Genomic DNA, 12,493 nt, shown 5'->3' with positions numbered 1-12,493 from the left:
ACTTTTTAAAAATTTCAATTTATTAATAATTTGTATATATGTATGTATATATGTATATATATTATATATATACTACATATTACATATATATAATGAAAATTTATAGATATATTTTATGAGATATTTATAGTTATATTTTATGAGAGTTACTTTTATTTCTTATAATATATAAATTTTATTGGTATTTTAAAGACAAAAAGACAATGGTAGAAATTAACTAATTTTCTGAGCAGTGAAAAATTTTTACAGAATATTCTTTTACAACTTTAAAGCCAAAATGCAATTATTTATCTAGGAGTTAGTAGAAATATTATGAAAAATAAGCGTGAAATAATCGCCGTTAAAATTGATTTATTTCTTCATTACCTTCTTTAGATGAAGATTCATTAATAAAATAAAAAAATAAATAAAATAAAAATAAGAAAACAGGTAAGTTTATTTATGTGTTGGTGTCGAACATATCCGAAAAGCCATAAAATCGTTTTTATGTGAGAAAAATTTGATGGTAAAGTAGGTATCGACTCGTCGGTAAACACTGTTAACGTTGATGAACGGATCGTCAATTGTTCTCTTCCATAATAACTATTTTATGGTTTTTAAATAGCAATTTCCGATCAGCTTACTTATACATTTATATTTTCTAAATGATTATTTTGCTGATAAATCGTCACTATAAAAGTCACTAATTATATGAATTATATAAATTTTATTAATGATATTTTGGAATTTACAATTGTGCAAATATTTCAGAAGAAATGTTGTTAATTTGAATTTCTAAAACGAATTGAATTAAAAATTCGGAAAACTACTATATATGTTTAAAAGGAAAATTAAGAATTTTTATAAAAAAAAATAATAATTTGTTAAATATTTCGAACAATTTCTATCATATACAAAAAAAGATATTCCATATAAATATCTATTATAAATATCTATTAAAAATTATTTTAATTTTAATCATATGTTTAATTTTGCATATTACGTTTAAATATTTTTATAATTATTTTTTCGTTTCTCTTTTATTATTTAAACAACTATATGTTACAAATAAAAAAAATAATTACATTTTTGAGATACCGAGAAATTCGTCATATTTAAATGTAATATTTATTTTTTCTTCTTTGTACATTTCTAGAAATTTAATATAATAATCTAAATTTAAATTAATTCAAATATTATTATAAAAACGTATTTGACAAAACAAAATTCAACTATTACTAAGCATATTTAAATTACGTTTAATTTTTTGTATGATATTTTTATGTTTTAAAAGTTATATTATAATCTATATTTTTTGAAATTCTGGAATAATACATTTTTTCACAATTATTTTAAAAATACAGCATTGTATTTCATCATAAAAATTTCGTAAAATGTAAATTTTTCATATCAGATATTATTTGTGTTTTCTCTCTTTTTTCACATATTTCTTTATTAATTTTAAATAAATAATATTTAATTATTTTAAATAATATTTCATCAATTATTTTATGCAAATGAAATTTGAATAAAATTATAAGATAGAATAAAATTACCTATAATTTTTCCTACCAAAGTACCAAATTTTTTTCAAATATATGATTTTTTTTTTTTTAAATATATATAATCCTCAATAAAAACTTTGTCAAATTTAACGATAACTTAAACAAAATTTCAAAATGGTGTTTATAGTGTTTCGTACAAAAATTTTAAAATAAAATAAGTTCAATCAAGTTACCTGATCGAAGAGGTCGAATGGCTTCTGAAAGTTTAGTAATGTCTTTCGCATCGTAACGAAGAATCTCAGGGATTTGCGTGTATGGGCCCAAAAAGCAGGAAGCCACAAACCTAACGAATTCCACTTCACGTTCGGCTCGTTGTTTGCCATCATCCGGTGAAACATTGTCTGGCACCGACTTCCGGAATCGAATTACTTTATGCTCCTGAAACGTATGAAAACAAAGAAATAATGAAAAAGAACAAATTAATGAATAAGAAAAATTATATGTAAAATTCAAAATGAACATTCGATTATTTTTATGCTTGTTGTTTCAAAATTTTCCAATTTTCGAATTTTGTAAGTATTAAAAAAAAAAAGAAACGTAAATTAATATTCACGAATAAAAATTATCAGATAGCATTCTAAAGTAATACGAAATTTTTGTATAAATATCTTTTAAAACTGAAAAGCAAAAAAAACTTTTGATGAATTTTAATAATAAAGATTATTAACAACGGATTAATATTATATACGACATTCTATTTCATATTTTATTATAGATACAATTAGCTCTTGAACTTCAATATTTCAAAAAATAAAAAATGATTACTGATGAAGAATTAATATTCTATATTTCATTTGAACTTTTGGATGCAAAAATTTTTCGAAATCAATATTCATAATATTCAATATTCCAAAATATTTTTCAAGAATTTATTTTAATATTTTAAGAATATAAATGAATCTTTTCTAGACAAAAGACATAAGATATTATTTATTTTTTTTAAATGATTTTAATATGTTCTTTTTTATTTTTTCTTTTAAAATGTTAATTCTTGATATTCAGAATATCATATAATATTGATTATAAATTAATTCTGATATATCTGATTAAATTGGTTGAAGAAATATTCTTTGAGTTTGAAAATATCCATTATGAATGTCTACGTGTGTAGAGAATGTGTAATAAAAAACTAATCAAAAGATTGTATTTGTATTTCATCAGAAATTGTTGATGTAATTGATTGAACATTTTTTTAGTATCGAAATTATGACGGAATATTTGACAGTAATAGTGTAGTAAACAATATCTCGATAATAATATTAAATAAACATAGATAAATTTTGAAAAAAAGAAAAAAAAAATGAATAACTTCTTTTTATAATATTTTTGAAAATACATAAATGCATAAATTCTCATTTATTATTCATTTATATCAAACATATATCTAATTGTACAATTTTTATCCTAAATTCGATCTTTAATTACAGAATTAAGTATTAAAATATTTTCGAATTAATCAACACAGCTAATAAGCTAGTTATAATAAAATAATAAAATATTTCTAGATAGTAAAATATTTTAATTTCATTTTTTGAAGTTGACTATATCAGAAGCAAGCAAATGCAAAACTGCTTTGTTTCCTCTCTATTCTTCGTATGTCAACTTTTACAAAATTGAAGTTAAAACATCTAAATTGATATTTCTCTATTATAATAATAGTATAAAGAATGATCAACTACATCAATTGATTTATTAAAAAAATACAGGTTTCTAATTTTAAAATAAAATTGATCTTCATGTTCTCTATAATCTTTCAATTCAGGAAAACGATTCATTTATATAAATTATGTTTATCTCGAAATATATTCATTTTATTTGAAATACTTTTTGGAAAGATAATCTTGGAAAGATAATCTGAAGACAAAAATATGAAACATATATATATATAAAAGATAGAGAAAATTTTCCTAACACAATTATTAGCTTTACAATAGCTATATATATCTAATAATTAAAATGCTATCAAGTCATTTGCATAAATTATAAAACAGATAAAATAAACACCAATCCTCTTTCGACATGTTCCAATCGTATATGCATAGCTAAAGAGATCGAGATTATTGCGTTTAAGTCCATTTATGATATGAATTACAAATTATTATATCTATCTCTAATTTTCGTGGTCAAAATGTGAATTGTGTTATTATATCTTTTGATAATATTCTATGTAATTATTTTTTTATGTAAATCATACATAAATTTTTAATAAATAAATAAATTATTATTAATTAAATAAATTTAAGGTATCTTAAAATAAAATGTCAGTGCATCAGTCATCATCTGATCTATCACCAATAATATCTAATATAATAAACTTTCTTAATATTCATCATATATAATTATGTATTGTATGTTGTACATATTTCCTTTTTTTTCATATATCTATTATACATGTAATAAATGTAAATTGTTTCTTCAAAAATGATGTAATATTTTGAATTAGTATTCAATTTTCAAAAATTGAATTAATGTATATATTAAATTAGCAATAATTTTCTTATATTCAATACATGATTTTAATTTCTATATTATAAATTGAATAAATATACGCGTTCGATTATACGAACATTTTTCGAAAGAATTGGTTTAATGCTTTATATAAATATTTATTCATTAAATATTATTTTTAATAATATATTATTAAAATAATTTTTATAAAAACAAAATATTTTTACATTATTATGTTACATTTTCTTATAAATTGAAATTGTACATGAAGTTTTGCAGAAATCTTATTCTAAAAAACTTTATAATCGAGATTTTTATAATTGTTATAAAAATAAAACGTTTTTTTTCATCAATTACAATAAATATATTTCAATAAAATTAATCACTTAAATTATTAAGTATAATGTGATGTTTATATGTGATAAAAATATATATACGTAAGTATGTATGCTAGAACAATAAATGATCATACGTTTTGCATACTTGCACGACACGGTTGATTATCTATTATCAGGGATAAATAAATACCGGAATCAACTCGTTACAACGTGACATTCAAGAAAATATGCAGGTCAATGATATAAAAAAAATTCATAACTTAGATATAAATCACATAATACACCTTTATCTTATCTTGTTATATTCTAATTTTTGAAGCTAATATGTGCAATGCAACAACGAATATTTAGTACGGATTTGCATGGAAATTTTTATCAACCTTTAGTTTGGTACAATTATAAATACGAGTTATATTTATATTTTAATTATAAAGATATATATTTCCTATATAAATTATAATTTGGTTCCTCTATCAATAATTTTATTAATATTTATTTATCTTTTTACTTAAAATTGAATTTAAAATTTAATATCATTTGTTCAGATTTTTAAAAAAATCAAATGGATCATTATTATTTATATCTATTATTGATTTTGATTCCAAGGTTACAATTTTATAATTAAAGAGAATTATTGAAATTAAAAATCGAATGATAAAAATTGCATGCAAAATACAATAAAGAAAATTAATCGTATTCTGATTTATAAATAATATTTTTACATTTATTTGAAGCAAAATATGAAAATGAAAAATTGCTAAAAGAATCTCGATGATCTAATTGGTGAAATAAGAGAAGTTTTTGAAAGAATATGAAACTCGTTACGAAAATAGATATCGTAGGAAGCGAAAAATTTTGATGTTGTCGTCGACTTTGTCAACGGATTGAAATTAGGTCGACACGCGGCATTTCATATCGCGGCAAACCACAATTTCCATTGCGCAGCAGGCTTCAATTACTATCAGTGAATTGCTTAAATGACGTGGCGTTAATTACCGGTGCGTACCATCGTGCTTCACAGAGAAACCAGTCGTTCCACTAACGAGTCCATATTTTACTATGTTAAAAAGAATAAAAGACAAATACGATCGTATGTAATGATCGATAATATTTCTAGGACGATCTTTTGAAAGTGGTAGAAATAGCGTCATTATGGTCAATCTTAATGATTCTTGTACAATTATTTATAATATATTGTTTCGTTTAATTGATGAACAATATAAAATATTTAAATTGCAAATGATGATAATAGCAAAGAATTTCATTCTTCAAAAAATGAGAGTATAGAATATTTGGTATCTTCATTTTTAGAACACATATTTATCTGAGAAAAATGAAATTTCGCAGGAATAAATTATGATTATTTTATATATAACAGAAGTTTTACAATTTTATTCATTTCTTTTTGTTCCATTATGAAAAATTTTATAAGTAAAAATTCATAATACCAACTATTTGTTATATATTTTTCTTACTTTTGTAATTTAGGATATGTCTGTATCTGATTTCTGATAAATGCAAATATAAACTTATTTTGACTCGAATAAATTTTAAGACTAGTTAATCCTTGTAATTGGAATTTAGAATAGTTCGATCTTCACAAGTTGAAATTTATTTCAAAAAATAAAATGGTATTTCTATAACTTAACAGAAATAAATTATATAAAATATTGTCTTGAATGCTGAGAATTAAAAATAATAGCTACGAATTTCTTTATCTTTGAGTTTTTACAATTGAAAAAATAATGATCTTTCAGCAAAATTCTTATAAATACGAGATTTTCGTTTGTTAAATTTTTCCTATCCAAAAACATCAGGTGAAATCTGGAAAATTCGAAAATTTTAAATCGTCGTTGAGTTTTGAAATTCGACTATAACTATTCGATTTATTTCGAATTAATTATAAAAACTGATAAAATATTTCCATCAATCTAATAGATAATTTACTAACTTGGAAAAAGAAATATATTGTATCACAATAGACTATCATTAATATTCATAAGGCACTTCAATAATGTACATTCATGTACATTATTTAAATTAAGAATATACATTTTTAAATATTTTTCCCTTATTTTATACTCATCGTATGATTTTCCAGTTTATTACTGTATTATAATATTGTATCATAAAATGTATAAATATATTATAAATATATTAAAAACTAGTAAATTAACTTCTATTATTAATTTTAATAAAATTTTAAGTTATAAAAGTTGTTTTACATAATTTTGAATATCCATGTTAAATACATATTCTTTATTTTTTTTTGTAAATATTATTAATTTTTAAAATTAAGATAAGTAAATAATATTTTTGCATAAAAATTTTTATTATAAAGATAATAGTTTTTATAATTGTATTTCAAAGTCAAAGTGTTATTACTGCTGCCGATATATTTTATTATAAGAAATTTATTATAAGAAATATATGTAAAAATATTAAACAGAATTTTTATAATAATAATCAATGCAGCAATTTAATAAAAAAAGATAATATATTTTTAATTTTATAATATAAAATTTTAATAATCATGATAACATAGTATAAAATAAATAAAGCTTTAATTATTGATTACGCAAAAAGAATATTTCTCCATAACTTAAAATTCTTTGATAAAAAATATTTTTCAATCAATAAATTTCAATTTGTTTTAAATTAATATAAATTTATAATAAATTAATTATTAAAAATGAAAATCAAAAGTACTATTTATTTCAAATCGTAGAAAATTATAAAAATTATAAAAGTATTTGGATTATTGAAAAACTAAATAAAATTTTAAATATCAAGAAATAAAAAAATTAAAAGTTCTTTTTAAGATTTGTAAGAATTGTTTTTTTTAAGATTTTTAATTTAAATATAAACATTTTGTAAACACTATTGTTTGTAGCAGTGAATAAAATTGATTTTTTAAATTTAAATTAAATTTTTGAAAATTATCTTTATCCTAGAGATTAGAAAAGAAAATAAATTAGAAAAATTAAAAATTTACATAAGGTGTGGTGAGTAAAACATTTACATATAGAGGCAGAATGTACACATTACGTTTTGCATTTAAATTTGGAGAAATTTAGAAATATGTTTTATTTTTATCTATTTAAATTACTGTTAATTTTGTTCATTTTACATAAGAACAAAAATATTTACACAAAAAACTATTTAATAAAATTTATTAAAATATTATTTTCGATATAATTGTTATATCTTAGTAATAATTATATTATATTATAATTTATAGTGGATTTTAGAAATATTTAAAAGATTTAGTCTACATAATAGATGTTCAAAAATAATACATTTTATTAAATTTTTAATGTTATTCAGTTTATTAATTATTTAGATAAAATATAGATAGACATATAAAAACTCAAGTTTGTAATTCAATTTGAAAATCTTATTTATGAAACGTAAATATAAAGTTTCATAAATAATATAGAAAAATGAGTAAAAAAAAGAAAAAAACATCAAATGATACGAATTTAATGAAAATTGACAAGTTTTAAATTCTAAACTCAATGAAAAAAAATTCTTTAAAATGATTTAAGCTTAGACAATTTCTCCTTCGGTTTTGGATCACTTGGTAACAATTTAATGTTCAAGTATACGCGTAATGTCGATGAATTTATCGGTATTATCGATAAACTTGTCGTTTTATTTTTAAGAACTCATAAATGGTTAACCGCAATCGAGGTAGGTAAAAATTTAGCGGTAAGCTGGTTTCGTGTTATCGATTAAAAACTCCATGTAGGTAAGCTATATCGATATATCCGAGTAAAAATAAAATCTAGAACATCTGATTTTGCGGTATCCATGTGAACTTCTCAGGTGTTTGTTGTCTTTCATACGCGTCCAATCGATCGACCATTCTCCTCTATCGTCTGACGTGGCCGTAAGTTTCTCGTGCGTCATTCACGTTTGTTTTAACAACTATTTATCCACGTACTTAAATACCAAGTACTTGAGATATCTCTTTTTAATGTACATTTGCAATATCTATGTAAACATGTATGTATACGAAATTAATATAATCTTTGAAGAATTGATTTTAGAGACCAAAATACAAAAGTTGGCGTATCAAAATGTCAGTTAAGATTTATTTATTAAGTCATAAGGGATTGAAGTAAGATGAAGAATAAAGCAAGATGGGAATAAAATACAATGATAGTGTAACGAAGATAGAGTGATTTCACTCTGTCTCGCTTCGTCTAATGCAAATTTCAAACGTATATAATGTAAAAAAATAAGTCTTAATCGATATTTTTGTGTACCAATTTTGTGTCTGTTTTGGCTTTTAGGTTCTCCAAAAGTATCACATCTTTTATTAAAAAAAATAAAAATTATTTTATTTATGAATTCATGTGATTTTAAATAAACAAGAAAAATTAAATATAAATATATATCAACAAGTGTTTAAAATAATTAATTTTATATTTTTTCAAGTAAATAAATTTACAATTTTGATCTATAATAATGTCGAATTTATAACATAAAATTTATTTTCTTTTCGTATTGAATTACGAGTATTTTATGCTTGAAAGATTTATTTGTAATCCTTTTAAAACTGAAGTAGAAAACAATAAGTACATGTAGCATGAAAATATTGTTGAACAATTTTTGTATATTTTGTGTATAACACCAATATATTATTGTATAATATATTATAATAATATTTATATTTTATATTAAAAAGTAGAATTGTTTCTACATAATATATACATGATATAATTTCTTTATTTTGAAATTTTGAAATTTAATGTCAGTCACAGATAGTAATAATAATGAATATTATTTTAAATGCAATTAATATAAAAAAAAAAGTAAATCTAAATTTAGAAAAATAAAATCTATTCATAATTAATATAAATAAATTTTTTTACATATAAATTGAGATAAATTTTAAAAACATTTTTTATTGAACAATACAATCTATTTTTCATATCTTTTCTGAGGTCAACATCTTACAATTAGAGCTTCCTAGAGCGATAGCTTCCATGATTCTGAAACGCAAAACTCATCGATCATTCATGAAATCCCCACTCTAACAGTTTAGTTTCCTACTACCTAACAATTCCCCCTTCCAATGATTACTGAGGTCAACGGCCATAGTTTGATTGTCCTTTTCTTTTTTTAATTTTGCTCGGTTACGTTTCTCTTTTTCCCACTTGCAAGTGCGCAGTAAATATGCGCACCGATACAAAGAGAATGCGAGCTTCTCAGTCGTTCTCCGACTGTTGCATGGTTATTTCGTCCCATTGAAGAAGTGTATCATTTAAAAGTGATGAATATATGAAAATTCTTTTTATCGAGAATATGAGATTAAATACTAATACATGTGTTTTAATTACGATTACTCGTATTTATTAAATAAAGAATAATTAATGTTATATGTATATATAAAACCAGCTCATTTTCTTTTAACAGTGTATTTTATATTGTTTTAGAAAGAAATACTGATATATTTACATTGAAAAATGTAAATTAATGATCATATCTATAGAATTATATATAAAATGATAATATGATAAGTTTATAGTTTTTTATTTTTCTCATACTTTCTTATACATTTGATAATTTTGCAGAAGATTATTTTAATTAAATAAGTTATTTATAATTTTAAATCAATTATAAAGTTTCAAGTGCAGATTGTTTGCTATTTTTGATTATATTTGAGGAAAACAGGATTGTTTATTCTATCACGTTAAAGTTTTCCAATTAATTTAACGTCTATACATAATAATTTATGTATAGTCGTTTCTTAGAAATATGAAGTAAACGCATTAGGTGATGATTAATTAATTATAATTATAATAGTCATCTGTTTTCCATGGAAATACGTGAAAGATAAACTTGGCAAGGCAGATAGGAAATAAGTATAATTGCAAGAATGTAGGCGAGTGATTTGTAATTCATCGCTAGTGCGAAGGCGGATGTTTATGCGATAAATGAATGCTGCGAATTATAAAAGGGCGTAGAAATGTGGTTAGGAAGTGTAAGTATATGCGAATTATTATGTTCAGTATACCCTTTAAGATAGTTAATCTCCTCAACAATGCGAGAATATCGAAGTAAATTTCGAAATTCATTGATTATTCTGAATATTTACGGATAGACACATTTATATAAAACTTTATAATATAATATTATATTAATGAGTAAAAATGTTTCTACAATTTTAAGCAATTGTCTCAACACGGTAAATGATAATTTGATAATGACAGATATCATTAATCTCACATTATAACGTATTGTTTTTGATTATTTTAAAATTTTCTTTTTAATTAACAAAAATTATATATAATTATCATTATATCAATTTCGGATTTAAACTGTGAACAACAATTTTTTGTTATTAAACGGTTATTAATTATTAAGATTCAAATTATAAAGATTTATTTAATCGTATATACAAATTAGTTTTTAAGTAGTTTTTTTAAATAGATGCAAGTTTTTCTTCTGTCCTAAAATCAATAGACCAGATTATTCAATCTCTAATATTTTTAAATATAATTTATACTTGATAATATTATCTTATCTTATATTATGTGCCGATATATATTCATATAATGGAAGTCATAAAAAGTCTTAATAAAATTATTTTAATAATAGTATTTAATTTTTAGTATTCAATTTTCAAGCAAATATAATAACATATATCTTAAGATTTTTGAATAAAAATATGTGTACCTATTGACATTATTCAAGTTAATATTTTTATAATCATACGTATAAAAATACTGATATTTCTCCAATATATCTATTAATATTTTTATTTTTTTATTATTTATGGATGTATGATAGATGTTATTATTTAAGGAATATTATTCCATGATTCAATATGATGAAATATTGATTCAATGCCTCATCCACCCTTAATGGATATATATCTGATATACGAGCAAGAGTATATCAAACAAGAAATATTAATATTGTTTGTTATTGTCAATTAATAATTTAATTAATTTTAATTAAATTAGTTTTAACTTTATCGTAACTAATAAATTATTTTTTGAGATTTGTGTTATCCTTCATATTACTAAATTTTTATAATACTTTCATATTGTCAAATTTTAAGATTTTTAATAATTTTCAAGAATTATATACATATATTTTCTTAGTACATATAAAATATGATTAAGTCATTTTTCTTGCATTTATATTTTATTATTAAACATAATTTATTTATATTTTAAGTGAAAATTTAAAGAAATTGATTTATATTCCAAATAATATCCAAGATTTTAAGAAGAAATATAAAATTAAGATTGTTTTTCTTTCAGAACATTATCGAATTTTTGATGTATTTAATGTGATATTGTTTATTTAAAAATTCTTTTAATATACAATGAAACTATAATATTTAATAATTTATCATTAATTTTCATTTATCATTACTGCTATATCATTATTTCATGAATAATGAATATCAAAAGTGAATTTTCTCTTTCAACAAATTTTCTTATTAATTCAATTTGCGTCTGCATTTTCACATATTCACGCAAAAACGAGCAAGCAAGTGAGCGTATCATAAACATGCACACGATGCATAATACATGTGCTTTTAAATTGTCAGATTACATTCAAAATTTAAGTACAGTATGTTTCATATATTATTATATAATAATCTTGATTAAACTTTGAAATATTAAATCATTTATAATTATAACACAAACATTTAAATCTCTTTTATTCAGTTACGTTATTAACGATTTATAAAACGGGAAAAAAAGTTTTTTGAATATAAACCATAATAATAATGATACTTTGGAAATTATATAATAATAATAAATTTAATTTTGAAAAAAATGTTTGCGTTTTGAAAAAATTCAATTTAGAATTAAAAATCAAATAATCATCTAAAAATCTTTTGAGATAGAGTAGATTATAAGAATATCTGTTTTAATACCATAAAAACCAATTAAAATATTCGTTTTGTATCAATAATTAGTATATAAAAAAATACTTTTAAAATAATATAAACTTAATATATTAAATTTCAAAGTATAAAATGAAATAATAATGTATTTAATTTATTTTTATAATTTACATTATCTTATTATTAAAATTTTAATTTATATGAAACAAATTTATATGAATTTGATTTAAAATTTCTTGTATTTATTTTTTTTATAACATATAAAGTATTATCAAATTATTAGTACT

General features: G+C 20.9%; 1 protein-coding gene across 10 annotated transcripts in view; it reads right to left on the bottom strand.

The window, feature by feature from the left end:
• Positions 1-12,493, bottom strand: part of Ipk1 (Inositol phosphate kinase 1) — a 262,505-nt gene that overhangs the window by 33,253 nt on the left and 216,759 nt on the right. For all 10 annotated transcript variants that reach the window (XM_086908379.1, XM_086908381.1, XM_086908378.1 and 7 more), the window contains one exon: positions 1,718-1,922. In XM_086908379.1, coding sequence (XP_086764505.1) covers positions 1,718-1,922 — 205 coding nt within the window. The remainder of the gene's footprint in view (positions 1-1,717; positions 1,923-12,493) is intronic.

This window comes from Apis florea, unplaced genomic scaffold (assembly GCF_048593485.1).
Source record: "Apis florea isolate Af1SG1 unplaced genomic scaffold, ASM4859348v1 contig_3078_pilon, whole genome shotgun sequence".
NCBI classification, from domain to species: domain Eukaryota; kingdom Metazoa; phylum Arthropoda; class Insecta; order Hymenoptera; family Apidae; genus Apis; species Apis florea.
Note: the sequence above shows the minus strand (reverse complement) of the source record. Positions and strands in the feature narration are given on the sequence as shown.